Source organism: Aulonocara sp. 'chitande type north' Nkhata Bay, linkage group LG6, assembly GCF_057382095.1.
Source record: "Aulonocara sp. 'chitande type north' Nkhata Bay isolate Kocher_YH1m ecotype deep benthic linkage group LG6, A_spYH_male_GT1.1, whole genome shotgun sequence".
Classification (NCBI taxonomy): Eukaryota; Metazoa; Chordata; class Actinopteri; order Cichliformes; family Cichlidae; genus Aulonocara; species Aulonocara sp. 'chitande type north' Nkhata Bay.
The window spans coordinates 41205103-41230665 of record NC_141349.1 but is presented as its reverse complement, the minus strand read 5'-3'; the positions used below and the strand labels follow the sequence as shown (position 1 = coordinate 41230665).

The following is a 25563-nucleotide window of genomic DNA, read 5'->3' as shown; positions in this document are numbered from 1 at the left end:
TTTGCAAAATTGTTGTTTGAACTAAATGACTGATTCTTTTGATGCATCCTACAAAAAAAGGACTAAACATGACAGCTACATTTTGTGTTAAATGTACCATCTTGAGGTCTGGTCCTCCGTTACCCAGCAGAAGAGCCTCCAGCAAGGAGCACAGAGTGCTGACTTTACTGATGTCCACTTGGCGAATTGCTTGGACACAATGCTTGGACGCAAATTGTAGACCTTTCTCCACGTACTGCTTGAACATCTCCATCAGGTATGCACCCACTGGGTCTGGAAGCTGGAGAGACAGGAGAAAGTTAAATGAGGTTTACAGAGAAGCTTGTAGCAGGATATTAAGTGTATGCAGAGTCATGCATTTACATTATCTACACAATTTATAAAGTAACCTTGCTAGTTTGGCTTAGACTCCCTAGTAATAGTCTTCTTAATGCCCAGAGGTAGGACTGACATCAAGAGGGAAGAACTATGCACTGCAAAAAAACAACAATTTGACTACAATGTAAAAATTAACCTATAGGGATAAAAAATAAAAATACATTTAAATTTAAATGCATTTCTCCACAAGGAATTAGTTTTAGGTGATCTAACTTTATATACAATATGTTGCATCTGTTACTAGTTATAATGGCTATATGACTGCAGTAGTCAGCAATCAAGAGATATCTTCATATCAGTATAAGTCCAGAGGGTTTACAACAAGGTGCAACACCTGGTTACACTGAAGGACAGGAAGAACAGGATGGATTTTGTCTAAAAATCCCATAAAGGAGGCTGCGCAGTTCCATGGAGAAGCAAAGGAGCAGCTGTCAAAATACTTAAGATCCTATCTGTATAATATAAGAGAAATCTAGAATTTGGAGATATAACATGCACATACCCTGTCCCCTAGCCCAGTAATCCATGTCTGCACGTAGGGCATCCACTTGAGCTCATCAGGATCAACATAAACCATTCCACAGCGACTTACTGTGGCTGGAGATGCCACAGCCAAGTCCTGAACCTGCAAATACACATTATGAAGACGACTTAAGATTTACAAGCTCCTATTATAAGAGAGTCCATTATAATCCAGCTTCATATTCTTAGTAAAGCATTAAATGTTTATTCTTGAGCTCATGTTTAAGACCCTGCAAATTAATTTATAATCCAATTTACTGTCAACAAAAGTGATCCAGTTCCACTTTCACTCTGTTTGGCTCTAACCTCAAACACCATGTGTATGGATGGAGTAAGTTTGATTCGCTCGCTGTTGGCCAAACAGAGCATCTTGTTGTCATCCAATACAGTGTTCATGTTCTCGATCCAAAGGGCATCAACTGGTCCATCACAGATAACCCACTTGTGGTCATCACTAGTGTCACTGACTGCGTCACGGACACTCAGTGCCATCAGTCCATCACGCCATTCCAATGTCAAAGTATTAATCTGAGAGGTTGACACAAAAGTTAAATAAATAATTGCAGTGAGAGAAAAGGAAATACTGCTGATGTCAGATTTAGTCTCCTGTGTGCTGTACCTCTCCATAGAGCTCTCCCATTGAGACAGATTTTGGATTGAGCACATATGTCTTGACAGGCTGATAGAAGGGGTTGACAGCCTGGTGTCCTTTGAGATGGAGGGTCTCCAGAGTGTCTGCCAGGATGGTGTAGACAGTGGTCTTACCTCCACCACTTGGTCCAACCAACATAACTCCATGGCGAACTAACATGGTCTCATAAAGCTGGATCACCTAATAGGAAGATAAGAGGAACAGGCTTTTTAAATACTCAAAATATTTCTGATCTTTTAAAAAGATTTACGTCTGCAGCTGGAATTAACTGAGCTGAAGTGTCTGTCTTGGAATATTTTCCACTTGAACTCTACCTTCTTAGTCATGCTATCCAACGGTTGAAGGTTTCGCTTAACCAGAGACTCCACAATGGTTGAGTGTAGCACACCATAGTCATGTTCAGGGATACAAACACCAGGAAACAGGTCTGACAGGATACCACTGGAAAGGAATGGAAGATTGCCATGAACATAAACATACAGATATATAAAAAAAAAGAAAGAAGAGGTACCATACAAACTCTTACTTTTAGAACTTAATGTTCTTACTGTTATTGTGCAGTTTAACAAGAAATAACAAAGCTACTTCAGTTATTGCTCCCTTATTCACCACGGTGGGTAGCTCCACATGTTTAATTTGGCAGAGGACACAACCCCAAAAGGATTTGTGTCTGCGCCCAGGGTTGTAATAAGGATCTTTTCTCAGCCAAATGTATAAATCCCTATGCTGCAGAGCAAGAAACAGTCCCTTACAATGTCAGATAGACTTACCCAAACAGCACGGCATCATCAGTGAGGAACTTTGGCAGGTTGGAGTCTCTCAGTGCTCTAATTAGAACCACATCCTCACTAAGGTGAGGGTTCTCTCTCTTCAGTGACCTACGAGCAAACATTAAAAATTATATGGATTTCTTTGTGACCTAAACATTTTTTTATATTTAATATTGCAGAGTCACTCCAGGATTTCAAATAATTGCTATACAATGAAAATAGTTATGTGTTAGTAATGGGCATCCTAAAATCTGTCTTTTATCTTCATATTGGTCATATTCACAAAAAATTGATAAAATATAAAAGGAAACCCGCATGGTTAAAGAACCAGTATGAGCATCTCTTCTAAAGTAGTTCATTTAAATAGTTGTAATTACAAAATGTGTCATTTCTTCATCTCTTCATGTGTTTCAAACACTTTGTTATGACAAGCATCAAATAAATAAAATAAATGTAAATTATTTTTTTCAGAGAGGAACTAGAGTTTAAATGAGGAAGTGCTGGGAGCTCTTAATTGCCCCTTGGGGATAAATAAAGTCTGATTCTGATCCTAAGCTCTTAGCCTCTAATCTGAGTAATCACCAGTATCACCAGTTTCACTGGTCTTATTGTGGACAGCAGCACTTTGTCTTGAAAAACAAATTATCTACTTAAAATGTGAAACATGTCACAGTAAACATAATGTACATGTAGCTTCAGAATACACAAAATGGTAAATGCTAAACATATCCATGTATATGTGTGTGAGACTATTTAAAATCACAGCAGTCACAGAAAGACATTTCAGAGAAGATGGTTGTCTGCCCTGATTATTCAATGCATATGTGTCCGTGTAATGCTCTGACCCTGCCATGACCAGGACAGATTTGACAGCTCTCATCCCAAAGTCATAGTGGTCCTGCTGGGACAGTTGCTCTGAGCACAGCTTGTACATCTGGGTCATCTTCCTTGCGAGGGTTTTACTAGACTCAAATCCTTCTGAGTACAAAATCACCTGGAGGGAGAACAGAGAAACAAATGCAGCTGAGCTTAAGTCAATAAAAGAGGGAAAATGATAGCTTATTCTGTGGAGAAATATCAGAGAATTTAGAATAAGACACATAAACACACAAACTGGAAGTTACCTCTGCAATAAGAGCATAGTTTGGAACCATCATTGCTATTGGTCTAAAGAGAGCTTTAAGGTTGTCGGGTAATTCTGTTCTTCCAGCATAGCCTGGGTTCATAGTGATGAATGCAGCACATGTCATCACCAGCTTGATCTCCCGGCCCTCAAATAGAAACCTTGACAGCTACATAACAAAGATAAAAGAGACACTCTTGTTAGTAAAAGGTCAACTTTATTATCCTAAACTATATACTCACTATGGATAAAGTGAAATATCCATCCATCCATCCATTTTTCTTAAGCGCAATCAAATAAGGCTTTACAATACAGAAATGTATTTCTGTATTTCTTTAAGATGTCCACTTCCTGGTTAAATAAGGGTTAAAAAAAGTGTGAGTGCAGTCTTTTGTATCTTCCTCTTGACAACACCCCATCTACTGTAATACCCATGGCTATTCAAGGAGAGTTATAATATGGCCAGCAATCCATCTGCTAGTAAGTTTGGCACTGCAATTAATAATGGCAGGTAATTATTTCTACTGGAAAAGGAAATTGGCACCTCCATACAGCTTGTCAGCAGTTGGTGAAATACTCTAAAATCTGACTTTGGCCTTTATAAAACACAGTGGACCAACTATCACCAACACCCGAAATCAGTGGAGGAAATGGTGGTAAAAATGGACGTGATAATACACTCGGTGTCTTCAACCTGGTGGCAATTCAAATTTGAGTAACTTATAACAAACTTGAAATTAAATTAAACTTTTACTAATTTGTATTTTGTAAATCAAAAGCCAGAAATATCAAAACAACAAATTAGACTTGAAATATTTAACTTTATGTGAGGTGACTCTAGGACATGACAGCCGATTTTTTCTTGCAAAACTGTGTGCATGTGTTTGTATACCTTAGCAGCTTTGGCATTTCTTATGGTTATGAGCTGCTGAGCGATGACAGACAACACTTCAATGTCGATTCTGTTAAATTCGTCAAAACAACACCAGGCTCCTGACTGTGCCAGCCCACTGAAGAACCGACCCATCATCTGTATAAGAATATTGTGATTCATTAAAAACAGATATTATGTGTGGAATACCAAGACTTGAAAAGTAGTTACTACTCTTATCTTCCAAATAGTGGCAAATACTCAATACCCGCAATTCCACTGTTAAGTGTAATTATTCAAAGAGGATTTTGTACATCTTTTGTGTTTGTAAATAGGACATCAGTAATTTTACTTTAATGGATGACATAAAGCATTGTTCAAAGTTATTTGCAGTTCATAAACAGGCTTATAAAATACCAGAAACGGCCCTTTATGCTGGTCACAGTGATTCCAAGCACCTGTCCAGCTGTAATCTATTTCAGGTGTAGTCTAGCAATGACAAAAAAGCGATCTAGGTTCATAAAACTCCTTGTAGCTGACCTTATAGTCCAGTCCATCTGAACAATTAAAGACCACACACTGGATGGCCAGCGCCTTTGCCAAGTCCTTTGTGGTCTCTGTTTTGCCCGTCCCTGCCGGCCCTGCAGGAGCACCTCCCAAGTCCAGTTGGAGAGCTCCCATAAGACAAAGGTAGCAACGGTCCTGCGTCCCAAGGCAGACAGAGAAACACAAAAATGAAGAAAAGGATCCTTGTTTCTATAGAATTTAAAAAGATGACAGATAAAACAACTAACACTTAAAGTCTAAATGAAATAAAACAGTGTTTACAAAAATATGCCAAGTGTAAGTTTTTCTAACTAATTTTTACATTTATCTAAACAGTTTTGGATATATAATCTGTATTTTGATTCTAATGATAAGTTATTGCCAGTAGCATATGGGGGTTTTGCTAGTATTTTGTTTTGTGGCCCGTTTGACTGTATGTATTCCGTTGTGTTTTTACAGCACTCCTGCATTTAATCATTAAACTCTGCCTCCTTCTCCCACAGTGTCTTCTGTCCTGTCCCTCTCCGCTGCTTTCTCCTTCTCCCCACCCCCCACTAATCATGGCAGATGGCTGCCCCTCGCTGGACCTGGATCTACATGAGTTTTCTTCCTGCTAAAAGGGAGCTTTTTCCTCCCACTGTCACCAAACGCTTGCTAAAAGGGGTCATCTGATTGTTTCCTTTATAAAATCATAGGGTCTTACTTTTACCTTACAACACATTGAGGTGACTGTTGTTGTGAATTGGCGCTAAATTAAATTAAAATTGAATTCTTAGACATTTTTTATTTAAGTATCACACAAAATTGAAGAACAGTCTAAATATACTTACAACTGGAACTCTACATTTGTGTGAATGTAGTTTTATATTCTCCATTACCGTGAGTGGTGTGATGACCAGCCTAGGACAAGCTCCCAGATATTCATAGCCATAAATGTAAGTGGACAGTGCCATTGTGGCTACACAGTTGTTAAGGTCCATGTCCCAGTAGTAGCGCAGCTGTCTCTGCCATTCAAAGCTGGACCTGTTGTCAACCTGAAGAAAACCTTAAGTCAGTTGAAGGTGGTGACTTGTTACTAACTTGTTTTTGTTTTTATAACACTGATCACAGGAAAAATCAGGTAACTATAGTCAGTGTCCCGCTAACACTACACTGTTGTACCTTTTGTCGAACTAGATCAGTGACTATGTCTCTAGCGTGAACATCAATGGTGATGAGGGCTGTGATGATATTACGATGTAAAGCAGGGAGCTGTCCTCGTACCAATGCTGCTAGGGCATTCAGTCTCTGGAGTGCACAGAAACATAATCAAGCAAGCATCCTTGGGTTATAACGTTGAAATTAAAGAGCAAAAAAAGTCCAGGTTTGTTTGATGAGGTTAAAATGTAACCACAGAATTAAAGAAGCAGTAAAAGAATCTGTACTGTGATTTACTTCAAAGTTGGTGCCTTCAAATTTCTGCAAGGCAGCAAAATGGTCATGGTCTCCCTCCAGGCACTCATCCATGTCCCTGCACCACATCAGCTGTGATATGGTCAGCACCACCTGGTGGGCATAAAGACAAAGTGAAGTTAAATCTTTTATAAACAAAACTGAGCAAAAAGTATCAAAAAAGTATATAAATAAATTGAGAAACCTATGAAAGCTTTAGATATGACAGCAAGAGTCTGGTTGACTCATAAACAGTTATGCAGTGCTAATTGTTAATATACCTATAAAATGGAATTTAGTAGTAATGATTTCCTGATCTGTTCCAGTGCCAATCTAATAAATGACTATACACAGGATAGCATGCACCTGTGCTCCTTCGAAAGTCTAAAAGGCTCTAGCACCCAACTTTCCTTTAACACACGTGTGTGTGTGTGTGTGTTCGTGTATTTGTGTACCTGTGACGGGTGTCCTGCCACCACCCATTCCTCTCTAGACTTCTTCTGGTAGTCTACAATGGCAGCCTTGCTGAGCTGTCGCAGTGAGGAGAACATAGCCTCCTCCACTTTGCAAAGCCAGTCTTCCACATTTCCCTGTGCTTTCAGACCTTTAGCCAAACCCACCTTCAAGCACAGAACCACAGAATCAGTTAGGGTTGAGGATTTGATTACACCTCTTGTGCTTATTATACTATTTTGTAATTGACACCTGAGCAAAGACTGGAGTTTTTCATGTGAATAAGAAAACCCAGAGCAGCAAACAGATGTCAACAAAAGAATTCTTGTAAAACAAATGTCCATGATAACATCACCATTCATGTCTTATTATGTTTCTAGTTTTGGGTGCAAACTAAGACTTGGGATGTCCCTTTTATGCCTTAATTGGTACTTGCTAAGTCCTTGCACTTGAGATACAGTAGTTCTTACTATACTAAGATGGTTGCCAAGTGAGAGAGAAGTAGTATTTATTAAAGAGAGCTCAAACTATAAAATCCACACTTGCATTAAAAATTACATATACTTTGTGATTAGGATATAATATTATTCTTTAAGACTGTTCTCTTAGATTTTGTGCATGTGAGCTTCTTGCTTTCAAATGACTGGCTACCTAAGAATCATATCTTACTTGTATCTCAATGACTGGTTCAATTTAGGAATTCTAACCTGCCAAATGAGTAAAAAACATCAGAAAGTTTTTCTACTTTATAACAAAGACCTAAAGAGAGAATAACATGCAGAATTAAACACAGACAATAATGACCAGATGACTGAAGGTTCCTCAAGCCTGACCTTTTCTCCCTCAGGGGACACCATATTCAGGATGTCTGTGCTATATATGGTCTTCTGCTCTCCATCATCCAACATTTCTGGAGCACCAGAAGGTTCTTCAGGCAATAAAGCAAACTCCAGTCGAGTGATGGCATCAAAACACTTCCTGAGGTGAGGCTGCACTGCCTGAGGGTTACGTGTCTGAGCAAGAATCTTTAGCAGTTCATCATTGGATAAGAAGTAAAACCTGTAAGTCACAGACAAAAGGTACATAGCACAGCATGCAAACAATCTAACAATAATGTTTGTCATTTTCTAAAAACAAAAAATGTAAAATATGAATAATTAGACATTAAGAGATCAGATTGTCTATGAAACATATCTAAAGGAAGGAAAAGAATATTACATTGCCATGATCTTCAATCAGATGTCGATAGACTAAACATGAAAATTGTTGCTTTCAAAATGTACTTTTGGTGAACCCAGATTACCGCGGCATCCACAAATAATCTTTCAAACTCCGCATCTTTAATTGCATTTAAAAATTAAACATGCTGCCGATTGATTTTTATGAATCAATCGGCAGCATGAGATTTTTATGAAGATCAAGCAAAGTGAAGTTTAAAACAGTCCATTCAAAATGTGTGTAAATTCAAAATTTACACTGTTGTTGTAGAAGTCTCAAAAACTCAAAGAATGCACAAAACTTGCATATCAAATATGATATACTTGGTGTGGTGGAATAAGGGATTTTAAAATCACATACAACCATATTTTATTCACACAACAGAAAACATCAAATGTCACAACAAATTAAAAAAAAATGAGGACAGGGCCGTGTTTATGACTGTGTAGCATCCCATCTTATTTTAACTGGGATGTCTGGGAACTGAAGATACTAGTTGCTGGTGTCTGGTGTTGACAGAATTGTTTTTCTACTCTTATCTGAGGCTTCTAGCTGCAATACAGTGTACAGGCCTGCTTTTCTATCATGTAACAAACAAACAAATCATGTGTGCATAGTACCTTGGGAAGATGGCTCTCTTGGACTCCAGGTAAGCTTCCAGACACTTCTGTATCTCATCGAAAAGAGCATTGTTCTGCTGCAAAGTCTCCAACAGACCTTTTGGAATAAAACAACAGGCTTGTATGCAGTGTGTCAGCATAGTCGCCTTCATGAATGCATGTATTTGCATGTACAGTAATTCTGCCTTCGTCTTTCAGCATTAACATCCCTACAATGCTGTTTTAATGCATCGTGTTTGGTCACTGTGGCGCTGCAGAGGCACCGCAGACCACACAGACGACACCTGAGCGACATCTGCAATCATGCCTCGCCGGCTTAAAGTCTGAACTGGGTCCTGTCTGTCTTTTGTTGTTGTTGTGTTCAGCTGTGAGCTGCAAAGCTACAGCCGTGTGTGTAAAACAGCAACCATGAAAATAAAGAATGCTGAAAACCGCTGAAACACAGTCACATACCAGTCTGTGTGGCTGCATCAAAAGCATTGGGCATCCAGTTAACTTTAGCCATGATCTCTTCCCAGGACTTGTCAACTTTAAGAAACATTTCTGATTCAGCAGGCAGCTGTCTCTTTATGTCTGGAGCCAAAAAGATACTTTCTAGGTATAACCAGTTCCTTTGACATGTAAGCCACTCCTCCTAGAAAGGAAAAAAAGAAACACAGTGAGCAGACAGAGTATTTAAAATGCATAGGAATGAATGAAAAAACTCAACAATGTTCCCTTAAACCATCTACTGAACTCAGTAAACTTTGAAAAATAATTTTGCAAGTATTTTGTTTTCTTTTCTACAGCCACTGAGGAAAGCCAATGTGAATGAAACTGGATCTGCATTTAAGAAAGCAAACCTTTATTACAGCTGAACCAGTTTCACTTAGAAATAAACTATTTTAAAAGACTTTACCAATGTTTGGTTAAAAAGGATCAGCTGTGTCAGCAATTTCTTGACCCTCCCCTTGATGGGAGCTACATAGCGTGAGGATGCCACTGCGCCCACACTGATAATGCTGTCATCCAGGAGTACCTTCACACATAAATAAACACAGAGGGATGAAACATAAACATTTAGAGATACTGAAACACTGGTGATGTTTTACAATAGACTGCATGAAAGTGCAACTCATCACAACCTGGATATCATCCGTGCCTCCCAAGATAAAGACATCCTTAGTGTCACCATGGGACAGCACAGTAAACTCTGTGTTCTTCCACAAATCCTCCACCTGCAAGACCCATTAGGAGTGCTTCATCAACACGCAGTAACACATGGAATTTCTTAAATATCGTTTTGCATGCATGTTTATTCTCCCATAAACGTGAATTTCCAAAAGGAGCGTAGATATTGTGTTGAGTAGTGTGCTAAATCTGTCACTGCAGCCAAAACAGTTAACCTGTCTATGGTGGAAACATCTGCTGCATTAGACCTCTTATGCTATTATAGTTATAGCCATGTAACGTGTCGTATCTTGTCTTGTTAATTGGTTATGCAAACGTAGCTAACTGTTTCTTCCCTTTTACACTAATAGATTAGCATTTTTTCTCTGAAATCAAGTAACATTTGAGTGGCTTTTACTCATATTTGGGTATAAAATGTGGGGATAGTATATTAAATAGAGAGATATGTAAATGTAACTTCTAATTTAGTACTTTTAATGAGATGTAATATCTGTATAAATAGTTATATTTAACCCACATACCTTTGTGATAATGGTCTCCATTGATGCCTCACCTGAAGCTTGTCCTGAAACCTAAAAGTTAATATTTGTGTCAGTTCCTAAGGAGTTTGCCATAACTATAGTTGCAATTTAATGATGAGCTGATAAATTTGGGATCTCTAATCAATCTGTAACTTTTATTAGGTATTAGGATGTGTTGTGTACTCAGTAGTACCCAGAGTCTCCTAAGCAGAACAAGCAAATCTCATATTATATACATTTTACCTCCTGAATCTCCTTGCCATATGAGAAAACACTGAGCTCCTCTAAACCAGCTATGGTAAGTTCATCCACATTGAGGGAAGTCCCCACCAAAGACTCCAAAGTCTTCCAATGTTCCGGTTTCAGACATGGGTTACGAAGATCAGTGATCACAGGCAGCTAAAAAAAAGAACACATAAATACCACTTGGGCAGTCACAAAAACAGTCTATTACTTTCAGCCCATATTTTAATGTGGTATGATTTTATAAAGAGGCTGCTAGCAACATTATCTATGAAACAAAAAATATGAGATATTTCATAACACTTTTTTTCTACCCACTCTGTGCATCATCACGTCCACCTTGTTCTTCAGACAGGGAACTATATTGTTACGTGGCAGACCCTTTTCAAGCTGGTTGACGTACTTGTTGTATTTGTTGACTTGTGAGCTAAACTGCTCCATGTCCAGTTGTTGAAGCGTGCTCTAGTGATGGATAAAATGAAAGAACACAGTAGAGCTAATGGCATTCATTTATAAACTGTACTTTATAGTGTATGCATGGACAGACTTGCTATACAGTGGAGGAAATAATCATTTAATCCCCTGCTAAATTTGTAACTTGGCTCACTTACAAAGAAATGAACAGTGTCTTGTTTTCATGGTGAGAGACGGAATATCATCTAAATATCCATATAAATAAACAGTGCATAAAAGTTATAAATTATTTTGCATGTAATTAATTGAAATCATTAAGTGAAAGTATTTGTTCCTGAAGAAAAACATGACTTTGTACTTTACAGAGAAACCTTTGTTGGTAAGCACAGCGGTAAGATTTTTCTCGTAATTTATCACCAGGTTTGCACACAGGAGGGATTTTGGCCCACTTCTCTTTAATGGAAAACTCTCTAATCCTAAAAGATTTAGAGCTATCTTAACAGTCGCATGGCTGTTCCTTCCATAGATTTTTCTATCGGGATTCAGGTCAACAGACTGAATTGGCCATTCAATAACATTAATGTGCTTCCTATTTAGCCGCTCCATTGTTGCCTTGGTGGTATGTTAGGGTCATTGTCATGCTGGAAGATCCATCCACAGTGTTCTTCAGTGTTCTGGCTGAGGGAACTAAATTCCCAAGATTTTGTGTATAGGGCCCTGTCCCAGCTTGATATTACTTTTATCCAACCACAGCAATTTCTTCAAAGTCTTCTCTGAATCATTTAGATGTTTTTTTTTCTTGTCAAAGTTTATAAGTCAAGTGTACAGTTAGCTTTGATTTTGAGGCAGCACAGTATGAAAGAGAAGGTTTACAGATACAGAACATTTAATACCAGAGACAGACGCTGACTAACATGCTACATTTCATCTTTATTATTTTCTAGTTGTGTTAGTGTTGCCATCACAAGTCTTTAGGTCATCCATTGCATCCAACACTGGTCTAAGCAGTGATGTAGAAATCAACAATGGCTTCATAACTTCACACAAAGGATCCATGAGACGTCCAAAATCATCAAAGATAGCTGGAACATAGGCTCTGTCTAAATTATTTTCAGCCTTCCTTCTCGCTGTTTCCTTTTGTGATGTTTCAACATTTCCCTTCAGCTCCTCCAGTTTGTCCTTGTTTATCAGTGCACTTGAAAGATGGAGCAGACACATCAGAGTCAAAATCATAACTAAGCCTTTGGTAGTTGTGACACCACTCATGGTCAACTGTGCTGCTGCCATCAAAGTTTCTGCCAGTCACAAACAAACTGATGAATGCTGACATGAAGGACTGACACACACAAACTCACACACAGAGTGGCCTCTATGACACGGCTCAGCTGTGGGTGGGTCAAAGTACTTTCATTTCAATTCCAAAAAGTCACGCTCTCTGTGGGTTCATACTAGCTGTCTGTCATCCTGGTAACAGGGTAATATTTGTCAAATACAGACAGCTTTTATTTCATTATATAGTGACACGAAAATGGTTTAAAGCAGCTCCACATTTTTAACATTTGTATTTGTGAGTGTATGTTCAGACATTCAGACTGCAGACATTTCTTTTTTTTTCTTTTCTTTTTCTTTTTTTGTGTCCCGTTTGGATCTTTAGTCATCAGAATTGTTGTCTTAAGGCCAAGAAAGATGCCAAGCGGATTTATTTTACCAAGTGGATCATCATGGCCTTGCCATATTGGTCCATTTGATTGACCTTTATTATAATTATGTATTTATTTTATTTTCGGTTGCTACAAATGGGACAGACATGACTGGGGGATAGGACAGGGAGAAAGAATGAAAGAAAGAGAGGGAGAGAAAGAAAGAAAAACAAGCAAAACACCTGGATCACCTGTATGGAGAAAAAAAAACAGAAGAGAAAGCAAACAAAAAAAGAGCAACATAATAAAAAACAGTACCATCACAACAAACTAGCTAGCAGTAGATAACAGTAGATACTAAATATTAAACGATATTGTGCAGCACGCAAGATAGACAGCGCACAATGTGCTTTGAGGCAGCAGCCAAGAAAGGTGTAGTCCGCGTCTGTGAACACCTGTGTGCACACCTGTGTGGATCAGCATGCTTGTATTCCAAAGGTTTCTCCATGTAACGATCTGCTAGGGAGTGTGGGGAGCCACAGCCCCGTCTTCCAGGGTATGAGGGTACGGAGCAGAGGCCAGAGGGGGTTGCGGTGGCGTGCCCGCGGGCTCTGCCGGCAGCCAGCTGTGCCAGAGAGGACCGAGCTTCAGGCCCAGAGGCCAGAGGCCTGAGGGCATCCCATCCCCCGGAAGGGGCCCAGCCGGGCCACAGGCGCCAGGCCCCGCCAATCGGCCACCAGGAGTGAGCCGGTACATACATGAGCGCCCAGCCCCAGACGACAAGGACCACCAACACACCAACGTCTGAGGGCATCAGCCACCGGCAGGGAGTGTGGTGAGGGGAGATAGGCCTCCGTACTTTAGAGGGCCTGAGATGTACCCAGAGAGGTTGAGTCTAAGACCCAACCTGACATATAGACACAGACGAACAGGCGTACGCGGACACAGATGTGCATTCCCACCCCATATGCACAACCAAATACTCGGCACTCACCCAACGTGTAGACAGACACAAATAGACACTGCACAGATAGTCGCACTCCCCAAACATACTCTATATCCCAGGTCCAGGTACCCCCGCCCTCAGAGGGGCAAGCCGCACCTAGACCCAGGAGATGTAACCCTTCTCTCTGGGGTGGAGGCAAGCGGACCACCTCCTTATCTGCAGTAGCAGGGAGGCCCCGCATCCCAGACCCCAATCTGACGGCCAGCACCTCCTCCCAGCCCCCCAGCCCTGACGGCTAACAGAACCGGGGTGAGTGAAGACCCCAAACCTCCCTGCGCCCACTCACAAATTGAGCAGGTGGTGAAAGAATTACTTTCAGTGCTGTAGATATAGAATTAAACGTTTGCACCTCACCTGCTGCCATCCGTTCTGTAAAGGGTCCCATTGCTCCAGAGAGGTCCAGAGCAACTGCTTTAGCTTGAACATTGCCGTCAGCTGCTCCAGTGACTCAAATTTGGTCACCTCCATCTTTATTAATTAAAAACAGAGAATGGGAGAGTAAGTTGTTTTCAGGTGGTCAGAAGTTTGGCTTTCAAAATTAAAGTAACAACTTTTTTTTTAGCACACATTGAAACTGTTATGGCCTGATCTAATTTCTATGAAATATGTTTACATTGAAAGAAGAAATACCTTGAATTTCTTCTGGTAGGCTATGCAGGAGGATGCTTTGGCCTGTAGCTTTTCTATGGAAATCTTGATCTCCCTCAACAGCAGATGCACTTGTGATGAATCAGCATTGATGTCTAGAATTTGTGGATCCTACACATTGAAATCCACAAGTTTTTAATTATACCAAATGTATTTTGTTTTTTTTAATTGTCCATTAGTTAGCATTATTAAAAAGAAAAATAACAACAAAATTAAAAACAAAGTCATCATCTTTTTATACCTGCAATTTAAGCTGGATTTTCATGTCCTCCTGTTTGATTTCCTTTATATCCTTCTGCAAGCAGCTGCAAAACTTTTCCATAGTACCATTCCGCTGTAGCACTGCCTTTAGCATGACAGAGCTTAACGACTCAATAAAGGGTTCCAGTGCGGCAAACTTCACAAGATCTTCTGGTGGTGTGGGAACTGAGTACATGTTGATCAGATCGTACATTTTGGATACTGATTTCTGCTCTTCTTTTATTTCTATAATCTAGCAAAACAAAAAATGGAAATATGGAGTCAAGTAAAGCAGAGAAAGGAAGCTGAGGAAAAAGAAAACAAGCTGCTGTTTTATTGGTTTATCGGATTTAATTATTAAACAGGAGCGTCTCACCCTCTCCTGAATCTCATCCACAAATGTGAGAAAGTCAGCCAGCTGAGCTGTAGTAGAAGGACTGAAACCTAGTTTAACTTCGGCCTCACAAACTTCCGTCACTATGGCGTCTACTTTCCTCTTAGCAAGTTGGGTGAGCATGTGATTGATGACCTTAAATCACATTTTATGGTCAAAAACATTTCCAAATGTTTCCAAAACAATCAAGAGTAAAATTTAGATGAAAAACAAAAAACAAAATAATAATGGGAAAAAAAATACATTTTAGTGGACTAACTTATTGAGTGTATTGCATGCATGTGCAGATAGGCTAATCCTAACCTCCAGATTTCGGAGGGAAGATGACACAAGCTTCTCTTTGAGCTGTCCTTTGTCCACAACCAGTAAACCAAGATGTGTCCTCTGCTGAATACCCGCGGCTTCCTTTTGCTGTGTGGGGTATAACTTGAGCGCTTTTTGAAAGAAGGATAAATCTGTGAGATAAAATCAAGAATTATCAGCAAAAAAGGAAATAACATGTATCTTGTGGTTTCTTTGCTTTTTGTAAACAAACCACAAGAACAATAAGTTAACAAGTAAAACTTATTAACTTATTATTCTTCGTGACTTTATTTTATTTTCTCCTATTCAGAAACATGTCCAATATCCCCATTTTGCTTTTTTAGACCGAACGTTTTCCCAAGAATATTAAAAGCATTTATAATGTAAGGTGTTCTAAAATAAACATAACAACCATCAAACTAAGAATGAAAAAAATGTTTTAAAAAATCAATATAGTATAGGCTACAACAATTGATTGACCCTGTACTGTTACCTAAACCTACAGTGATAAGAAAGATTCCATGTCATATCCATATCATTACGTACACTGACTTTTACTTGTAGAGAGACTCTGCCAAACTTGTAAAGAACAATTTAATTTGCTGAGAACAATCAAACTGTGGGGTCTATGATCCAAGCTATGATCTAAGATATAGAGGCTTCAACAGAGAGTGGAATGAATATGCTAAAACAAAATATTGCTGCAAACTGACTGCTGGCTACAAGAAGAGAATAATAATTTTCTTAATGGAGTAGAAATAATAATATGTAATGGTCTCTGAAGGTATGTGAATTTGGTGACAGCTTGAAGTATTAAAAGACAAAATGAAATATGTTTTGTAAGGACACAATTGAAATCACACTGAGTCATATGGATCCTGTCTGGGCAGTAAACTATAAAACATTTCCATAACAAAAAAACGCATTAAAGAAAAGCAGCAGGCCAAGAAAGGACCGAAAGGACCAATGCAAAAGTTAAATAAATATTAAAAAGCATATTATGAGGGAGGACATTTGTCATATTTCAACGATACACCCAGTGACAACACATGAATGTGCTGTTTTTAAGTGTCCAACTATCTGACAAATAAAACCTTTATCTTTTCAAAACAAAGACAAAAAACACAGAAATTTACAGAAAGCTCTAACAGTGTTGATGCTGATGTACTGCACATTACCTTGATCCTGTCCCTGCAGTGCATCCAGATCCAAACTTTCATTCTCCTTGTAGATTCTCAGAAAGTGCTCAAACATGTGTGAGTACACGTTTGCAGCAGCAAATACAATCTGGAATGACCTCTGAAGGAGAAAAATACATCAGCTCAGTTCAAAGCTATCAGGACGCCATGAGACCGTACGAAAACAACACAGTAAAAACACTGACCTGGATGCTTTGCTTTAAACTTTGCAGGTAGACGTCATTGTTTAGGATAACTTTCAAAGAGGGTGCATTTTCATATTTATTTACCACCTTCCAGAAACATATAAAACATTCAAATAAAATCCCATATTAATTGCAAATTAAAATTCAACATAACCATAATACTTCAATCATATCAAAAAATCTGACAATTTTAAGTATAAATATGAGGCAGGTTGAAAATATGTTGAAATAGATTGAAGAACGTCACTAACCTCACCCCTTTGAGGTTCAATCACTGAATTAAAAATAGGATCTTTAGTAAGATCCTTAACTGACGTCACCATGTTCTCAAAATGCTTGATAAAATCTGCAACAGTCTCCTGTAGGAAACAGAAACATAATGTTGATGGGTATTTTCTGATTAGAAACAAAAAAACTATACAGTGTAAAAACTAATCATACCCAGAAGTTCTCTTCAGAGGGTTTATAAGTCAAGCTGTTTGTGTCCAGGATCAACTCAGACATGAATACAGGATGGAATTGAGGAGCTTCTGACTCAATAGTCTGATGAAGATACATATATTGGCATAAACAAGAATGTGTTCTCTTGACATCTCGATTTCTCATGGCTACAAAAATAAATGCAATATTTTTACAGTTACTTGTACTGAATAATTCCCCTACCTTTTCATCCATCTCTTTTTCAGTACAGTCAGTGGCAGCGTCTGAGTCAAGGGTCCAGCTTTGAATGATGGCATTGCTGGGTGTTGGACCTGCCTGCACTTGCAGGAGAGTCAGTATTTCATCCACTGCAATCACTGCACAGCTGTGCAAGGTGGTGATAACCAAATAGTCAACAAGTCGAACAAAGCTGGGCAGGTAAGAAACAAAGACATCGTTAGTGTGACAGATGTGCTTGAGCCATGATTATCTGTTCTGTATTTTTGCCATTTTGCTTATTTACTTATGTGAGTGTTTTGTTATTAAAACAAAAAAGTACAGTATGCTTAATATACAAATCAATACAGAAAACATATTACATTTTGGGAAGCAAAGACAGAAATAAAATGCACCCACTGGATGACGTGGTTGAAGAAAAAAGACATGTTGGTCCCTGATGCGTTCTTCTTTTCTTGTTCTGTGACAAACCGAGCATGAACAGGCTTTGAACTTTGTGATCTACATCTGGATATACAAATCAACTTTCTCTATTGTGTCAAGACTATCTCTGCAACCTACATCCCCACAGCGCAGCATGGATACTCTTTAAGTACCTATAATGCGTGTAGTGTGCGTAACATCAGCATGTCTGCTTAAATTGTAAGAAGAGAGCTGGTCACCCCGACCTCTTCAGAGATGGCTGTTGTCTCCCCCTACACAAACTAGTGAAAAGCTTGGGTGCTTCACCAACCTGCTGTCGTAGCCATTTTTGCCACGTGAAATCTGGCCAGTTAGAGGAAAAGTCAGGCTGCTTTCATTCATCCTACCCAACTCACCAGACAGTTACAAAAAAACATTGTGCTGTTGGCAATTGCTACCTGACTCTCAGAGTCACATTTCAACAGTCGCAGCGACAGAAAACTGCATCACACCCATAGTTTTTAGAACCTGTATAACATTAAGTATATGACGTGTGATTGTTACCCAAATTACTCCAGCACATTTCCCAGACAGAATATGGCTAGCCCAGTGGATGACACCTATTTAAGTTGTGGAATAAATATGCCTATAGAGGGTGGCCATGGTAAGTGTGTGTATTACTTAGGCCCAGACCGTGCCCATGTGGCTAGCAGGGGTCTAGCCTAATGCCTGAACTGCCTGAACAGCTGCATATGCTTGGTTTTCTCATGGTGTCTTACAGAGTCCACTGAAGGAAGTCTTTGAATTATACAGAGTCCATATAAGCCTATGGACACATGGAGTTCATATGGACTCTTACATATGAAATATGTAAGACAGAGAGATGAAAGAGAACAGTTGGTTACATTGTAACCCAGATTCTCAGAGTGAAGAGACTATCTCTCCAGTTCCAACCTGCTCAGAAAGGTCTTCAAGCCAAGGTTAACCTATGTGGCTTATATAGCCACAGTGGCAATTAGTTCGTGGCCACCAGCATGTGTCTTAAACAGTATCCACATCATGTACGCACCAACACGAGCTTTAGCATCCATCAAGTAGCGGCCACAGGTATAAACTGTCTCCTCCTTTACTAGTTCATGAAACCCCTTCAGGTCGCTGTATGCCTGATAATAAGAAAGAAAGCAATAATGTAATAATAACCTTATAACCAATGTAATGAAACAGACAATATCAGTATATACATACACATACACATATATATATGAAAAGTTCTTATACAACTGCACCTCTTGTAGTTGTTTGATCTTACTGTCCTGGAATTCCTGCAGTGTGTATGCATACTTTTTCTTCACGTGACAGAAGCCTGTTTCAATAAGTTGGCAGCACATTTTCCTAATATCCATCAGTGCAGGACTTAGATTCTGATTAACATAGACAAATGTAAAGAACATGATAAAAGAACCACACTTTTATTAAAATCTGTATAATTCAAAGACTTTCTCTCTCTGAAAATATTTAGAGCTCACTAAAAACAGACTTCAGTTTGTACATACACATACCGGGATGACAATAAACAAATTTTTTTGTAGTGACTCCCTGGCCAAAGTCATCTTGTTGGCACGAACATTTCTGTGCCAGACATAGAAAGGTTTCCATAGTCTGTAGCGTGCAAAGAAGGGGATGCATCGCAGCTTGCATACGTTCTTTTCCCAGCGCTTCACAATTAGCAATCCTGCATCATCACCATCAGACTCCGAAATCACAGTTTGACTGTCAGTCAAAACAAAGTCAGTACTGTGGTACTCATTAAGTTGAGATTTGGAAGTATAGTCCCACTGTATATAACTCTTAATGGGAAGCCTTGGGAAAGGGGGGGTTGACATCACACCCTTTAAGGGCTGAGGAAAGAAGAGAGAAGTTAAGTTTTCCAGTTATAGTGGCAATTATGACAGAAAATTGCTTTAGACATATTTTGGAACTACCTATTCACTGTACACTATAGATATTGTTTACTGATGTACTACAGCACTATATTGCTTTTTAATGTAAAATATGCTACCATTATTACAAATTCCTCAAACAAGCTTTATTTGTCACCTACACAATCATACAGAGTATGATACGCAGTGAAATGTTTCGCGTCTGAGCTGCTGACAGGCTGCAGAAGTAGCCACACCATTCCAGGGCTTGGTTTTTAGCATGGGGGGTCTAACCAGGACCCTTACTTAATGGATACTGGGTGGGAATCGAACTTCCGACTCCCACTCCAAAGGTGTGTAGTGTTACCGCTACATTATCAAGCTGCCTGAATATGTCAAGGGACCTCTTTTATGATACAGTATTTACTTTAACTAACTTTAACTTATAAATACTAGACTAGAGTACTTTCTGTACTGTGTGTGCAATGCTTGCGACATCAGACAAGGGCTGGTCACACAATATTTTAAAGGGCAAGCTTTTTTAAAATCATACCTATTGACTTCTCATACCTGTTGGACATTTTTAGTGGATGGCAGAGGAGGTAGGTGGACAGCTTCATGGTGCCTTTGTTTCAGATCTTTTGGTGTGGATGACTGCTCAGAGGCTTTTAAGTGTTGGAGACTCGGTTTCTTAGGTCTCACAAGCCTCTTTGGCACAACCTACATTAAAGGTAAGCAAAAAACTGCATAAGCTCATAACAGTTTGATTCTTTTATGGATGTGAAAAGATTTATAACGATAGCTTGACTAACTTCCTAAAGAAAATGCAGTGTGAATGCTGAAAGCTGAATGGTTTGAGTTGAACTGCTGTAATTATTGAATTATTTAAGGAACATGTTGAAGCTGTTGAAATATACTAAATCATTCCAAAGTGCAGAACTGGTGAAAGCCAAAGTTTGCACACAAAAATGTAGAAGAATGAGTGTTAATATTTCATCTGGATTTGATTAAAAAAACTCAAAGCGTGTACTGCTAAATATATAAACACTGGCAGCCACCAGAATAACCCCTCAGCCTCCTAGTAGATGCAGCTATGACATACATCCTCAGTGACTTCCTTTTCAGTTATTGCATTCACATGATTTCATAAAATAGGGCATGTTTATGCCTTTATTGGATAGCTCAGCAGTGAAAACAAACTGGGGGACAGGAACGTGGGGAGACAGAGGGCGAAGACACCCATCAAAGGCCCAATGGTTGGACTTGTTCTTGCGCCACTACACTCTGGCTATGTGGAATATGGTCACCTGTGGCCCCTTGTGCAGACAATGCAATTCCAAAAAGTGAAGCAATGCATAGTTGGATACAGTTTTAGCCTAGAAACCAGGCAGAATGAATCCCTTAAACCCTTAATCCCAGGTGAATATTTGATAGTTTTGAGACGTTTACATTATCACTGTAAGAGGCACCTTCTAAAAAAAAACCCCCAAACAAACCAAACTAAATAAATTGTACAACACAGTATTAAGCAACAAATTGCCACAAATGCTGATGTAGCAAATATGATACAAATTAAAGCTCATAGTAGGCTTTTTTCATACATATTATCGTCTAATACCTGTTGGTCAGTGGCATCTTTAGAGGATGGCTGAGAAGTTAGGTCGATAACTTCACGGCGCCGTTGCTCCAGACTTTTAGATGACTGTGGCTCTGTGTACCAACCTGGAAAAATCATCTCTTCGCGAGCTTTTAAATGTAGAACACTGGGCTCGTTTCGTTTTACACATCTCTTCAACACACCCTACATTTAAGGAAAGCAAAAGACATGCAAAAGCCCCTATCATTTCATTTATTTTATGGATAAGCAAAAACTCCTATGGATGACACTGGGTATACAGTAAACTGGATCTCATACCATCTACCATTTGAACTTAATAAGCCAAGTCTCACCTGGGGATCTCTGAATGGAGGCTTTGGTGGGTCAGGGGGCTTCTGTAGTTCAGGAAGCTTTTGCAGCAGCTCTGTGACAGTATCAAGTAGAAACCAAACTTATTCCTAACATTTGCAAAAGAGGTTGACTACCCGAGACTTACTGGTTATATGTCACTCACTATAATTTTAAAGACATAAAGGCCTAGATGACCTCTAATTTCCTGTTTCTAAATTCAGATAGAAATCTTAGAAATGGTGTCTAACCAGATTCTTACTCTGGATGGCATTACCTGGGCTCCAGTAACACTGGGAGGAATCTTGAAGTTTTGACCAGGAAATGTCCTTCAATGTGCATATTAAGCAAATATGTAGGACTGCTTTCTTGCATTTACGCAAGATCCCTTTAATTAAAAACATTCTTGCTCAGGGTGATGCTGAAAAATTACTTCATGCATTTATTACTTCTAGGCTGAACTATTGTAATTAATTTGATGCGGAGACTCCCGCAACACTACACAAGCAAAAGTAATGAGAAACAACTTTATTCAGTGACCAACTGACCAACTGATTTTTTAACTACATTTTTCCATCATCTTCCTCTTTTAATGTTCCTGTACTTATATTTACTTTTAAATTTTATCTTTTTTTATTCTTTATATTAACTTATTTGCATCTTTCTGTGTAATTTTGAGTATGTATTACGTTAAGACATGTGGGGATTTTTTCCCTCCCCTTTTAATCTTTAATGGTTTAGTCCAGAATCGAAGGCTGTGACTTGGGCTGTGACTTAACTAAATGACCAATACCACCTCGTTAAATGTCAGTTGGTCAGCTGGTTTATTTGTGAAGGTTTAATTATCCATTTGAAATTGTTTTCTGTTTCCTGGCTTTTACTTAAACACAAACTGTTTTACATTTTACAATGACCCTCATGAAGGCTACAAGCCGAAATGTGTTGGTCACTTAATAAAGTTGTTTCTCATTACTTTTAAGTGTTGCTGGAGTCTCTGCGTCATTAGATCCTTATCTTCTCCATGCAGTAGGTGTAGTTGTGCCAGAAATATTTGTTACTATTGTAATTCATTAACTAAAAGCTTTGAAACCCCTTCAGTTGATCCAAAATGCTATAGTGAGAGTACTGACAGGCACTAGAGAGATTAAGCATATTTCTCCTGCATTAGCTTCTCTTCATTGGCTCCCTGTTAAATTGAGAATTTAATTTAAACTCCTTCTGATCACATACAAGGTCTTGAATAATCACCCCCCATCTTATCTTAAAGACATCATAGGACCATAGGACTTTGCTGTCAGACTGGTTGTTTACTTGTAGGTTTCTAGGATATTTAAAAGTAAAACAGGAGACTAGCCTTTTAGACCTTTAAGGCTTTTAGACCCTTTTATTATGGAACCAGCTCCCAGTTTGGATTCAGGACACAGACACCCTCTTTACTCTTAAGATTAGACTTAAAAACTGTAATTTATTTTTGCAATGCATATGTTTAGCGCTGGATCATGTGACCCTGAAGCCTGCTTAGTTATACTGCAATAGACCAAGGCTGCTGGGGGCTTCCTACAATGCACTTAGTGTTTCTTCTTCATTCACCTTATTTAAATACACCACTCTGCATTTATTCATTGGTTATTATTGTCTCTCTTCCACAGCCCGTGTTTTGTCCTGTCTCACTCCCCACACTCTCACACTCTTGATGGCTGCCCCTCCCTGAGCCTGGTCATGCCGGAGGTTTCTTCCTGTTAAATGGGGAGTTTACCTTCCTACTGTCGCCAAGTGTTTGCGCTCAAGGATTCGTCTGATTGTTGGGGTTTTCTCTGTACAATATACTAGTGATGGGATTTCCGGCTCTTTTTAGAGATCCGGCTCTTTCGGTTCGGCTCACTAAAAAGAGCCGGCTCTTTCGGCTCCGAACCGGCTCTTCAGGTTGTTTTGTTGCTTTAATTAATTTATTATTAACAATAATATAAAATTATGCACAAAAGGAATTACTAACATAAAAACAAGTGGTTTTATTTATATATGTTTATATATAAATATATGCGGTGGCCCCTAGAGACAAAACACGTACAAACTCCAAAACACATTTCTAGCATGAACTGAACTTCCAAAGCAGAGCTACTAGATCACTTAAATTACACAATTGAAAGCATGTGTGTATTGTTTGTGTATTTATACACAGGCACTCATATATATATTCAAATAATTTAAAAAAAAGTTCATTTACCTGTTATTACCACACACCAAATCCGGTCGTTGGTACTTGCTGGCTTGTGTAGCCACAAGATAACAAAGTCTCAACACTGCGCCCAGCATCCTGGAGCACTTCTGTTCTCTTTTGTACGTGTTTTGAGTTTTTATGTGCTTCTGAGTTTTTATATGCTTCTGAGTTTTTACGTGCTTCGGAGTTTGTACGTGTTTTTACGTGTTTTGGAGTTTTTACGTGTTTTGGAGTTTGTACGTGTTTTTACGTGTTTTGGAGTTTGTACATGCTTCAGAGTTCGTACGTGATTTGAAGTTTGTATGTGCTTTGTCTCTAGGGGCCACCGTAAATATACTTTTATTTATTCACTCCACATAAAATGTAATAAATAAATCATATAATACAAAAATCAACTATTCACATTTCAAGTTTTAACTATTTAAATTTTCAGCTTTTTCCTTTCACAAATTTAAAGTGAAAAAAACACAAAACACTGCAAACCACAACACAATTAAATATAAATTATAATATGAAAACTAAAAGAACATGCATATTCTCTGTCATATGGACCTGCATGAATAAACTTTCTCAATCCTTTATCATCTGCAACCGAAAATAGTTGTGGATGATTACTATACCTTTCTAATGTTGTTGTCCCTGCCTCTCTTTCTCTCTCTCTGGCTCTGTTCCTGTGCTACTGAGTGTAACTACCGCCCCTCCCCCCTCTGCCCAGCGTAAAGCACAAGGCTCGCGTGCAGAGTGAAGCGGAAAAAAAGTGCGAGAGAGAGGCTGAGAGAAAGAAGAAAAAAAAAAAACCCACGTGACGGCTTGCGATAAGGAGCCGGCTCGCGTCGTTCACGTCAAAGAGCCGGCTCTAAGAGCCATTTCGTTCGCGAACGACCCATCACTACAATATACAGCGTCTTGAGGCGACGGTTGTTGTGATTTGGCGCTGTATGAACACAAATGAACAGAATAATGGATGTACCCACCTGGGGAGCCACTAGCACTTCTTTGGGCAGGGAGGATCGGCTGCGCGCCCCTCGCAGTTGAGTCCATATTCTCGTCCCTGAGAGAGTAAAAGGACAAGAGGACAGGAAGTGCAAAAAGCAAGTGCACAGTGTGATGCAACTAGCTAAAGTCACGTACTTAAAACGCTGGAAAACGTCGAAGCGAACTGACAGTTGGCCTGTACTGAACCTACCGTTAAGTTAGAAAACGTTTTCAACTTCGTTGATGCCTGATGACAGTGTTGTGATTGCAGTCACCTTGTATTTAAGCAGGCTATCGAATCAAATATTCAGCACCAGAATATCTTATTGTTCTCTCAAAATAATAATTAAACTGCCTTAGTGTTTAGAGCTTTGTCAAACTAGCTACAAAGCGCTGTACCGTCACCGAATGAGGTTTACGGTCTCCTAGCAACAAAATTATTTCCCAGCATGCAACGCAGCCTAACGTCCCTTGTTTGGCATTTTACTACAAACACAGCCCTCGAGTGAAAGTGGTCTATATGCAGTTATTGCAAGCATCCGTGTAATTTGTATGAGACTACAGGGTGTCAGCGCTCCACACGTTCATCTTCTTCCACAGCTGAGCAAAACAAAAGAGTTTCATCCCCTTAACAGGCATATAACAGCTAAGAGTTAAATGAAATATACAGTAAAAGGCAGTAAAAACAACGTTTATGTCCCATTATGTCTGGCAAAATTTGGAAAACGGAATTCAACGGAATATAAATATCCTAATTTATTACGCAAAATGTAATTGGAATTGAGGTGTCCTTCTTATCATACTGACATCATGAGACTATTGTACTAGTCCTTTACAGGGATCATCTGCTGGCAGCTTGTCATACTGCATATGTCAGTTAGATATACACTGAGTAAACCA

General features: G+C 39.1%; 1 protein-coding gene across 1 annotated transcript in view; it reads right to left on the bottom strand.

The window, feature by feature from the left end:
- Positions 1–25102, bottom strand: part of dnah6 (dynein, axonemal, heavy chain 6) — a 55404-nt gene extending 30302 nt beyond the window's left edge. The window contains exons 1-41 of the mRNA XM_086296995.1: positions 24875–25102; positions 24663–24739; positions 21476–21546; positions 21144–21326; positions 20096–20245; positions 19166–19504; positions 18893–19027; positions 18676–18769; positions 17604–17664; positions 17211–17397; positions 16989–17090; positions 16799–16906; positions 16548–16634; positions 16342–16462; positions 15164–15315; positions 14843–14995; positions 14468–14719; positions 14209–14337; positions 13933–14046; positions 10837–10980; positions 10519–10674; positions 10276–10326; positions 9709–9801; positions 9483–9602; positions 9038–9218; positions 8585–8681; positions 7580–7805; positions 6749–6913; positions 6297–6407; positions 6024–6149; positions 5741–5896; positions 4857–5018; positions 4338–4475; positions 3447–3614; positions 3168–3316; positions 2323–2430; positions 1867–1993; positions 1520–1732; positions 1207–1428; positions 881–1003; positions 98–280 (exon numbers count right to left, since the gene is read on the bottom strand). Of these exons, the coding sequence (XP_086153121.1) occupies positions 98–280; positions 881–1003; positions 1207–1428; positions 1520–1732; positions 1867–1993; positions 2323–2430; positions 3168–3316; positions 3447–3614; positions 4338–4475; positions 4857–5018; positions 5741–5896; positions 6024–6149; positions 6297–6407; positions 6749–6913; positions 7580–7805; positions 8585–8681; positions 9038–9218; positions 9483–9602; positions 9709–9801; positions 10276–10326; positions 10519–10674; positions 10837–10980; positions 13933–14046; positions 14209–14337; positions 14468–14719; positions 14843–14995; positions 15164–15315; positions 16342–16462; positions 16548–16634; positions 16799–16906; positions 16989–17090; positions 17211–17397; positions 17604–17664; positions 18676–18769; positions 18893–19027; positions 19166–19504; positions 20096–20245; positions 21144–21326; positions 21476–21546; positions 24663–24729 (5724 nt within the window). The 5' untranslated portion in view covers positions 24730–24739; positions 24875–25102. The remainder of the gene's footprint in view (positions 1–97; positions 281–880; positions 1004–1206; positions 1429–1519; positions 1733–1866; positions 1994–2322; positions 2431–3167; positions 3317–3446; positions 3615–4337; positions 4476–4856; positions 5019–5740; positions 5897–6023; positions 6150–6296; positions 6408–6748; positions 6914–7579; positions 7806–8584; positions 8682–9037; positions 9219–9482; positions 9603–9708; positions 9802–10275; positions 10327–10518; positions 10675–10836; positions 10981–13932; positions 14047–14208; positions 14338–14467; positions 14720–14842; positions 14996–15163; positions 15316–16341; positions 16463–16547; positions 16635–16798; positions 16907–16988; positions 17091–17210; positions 17398–17603; positions 17665–18675; positions 18770–18892; positions 19028–19165; positions 19505–20095; positions 20246–21143; positions 21327–21475; positions 21547–24662; positions 24740–24874) is intronic.
- Positions 25103–25563: the final 461 nt, after the last annotated feature.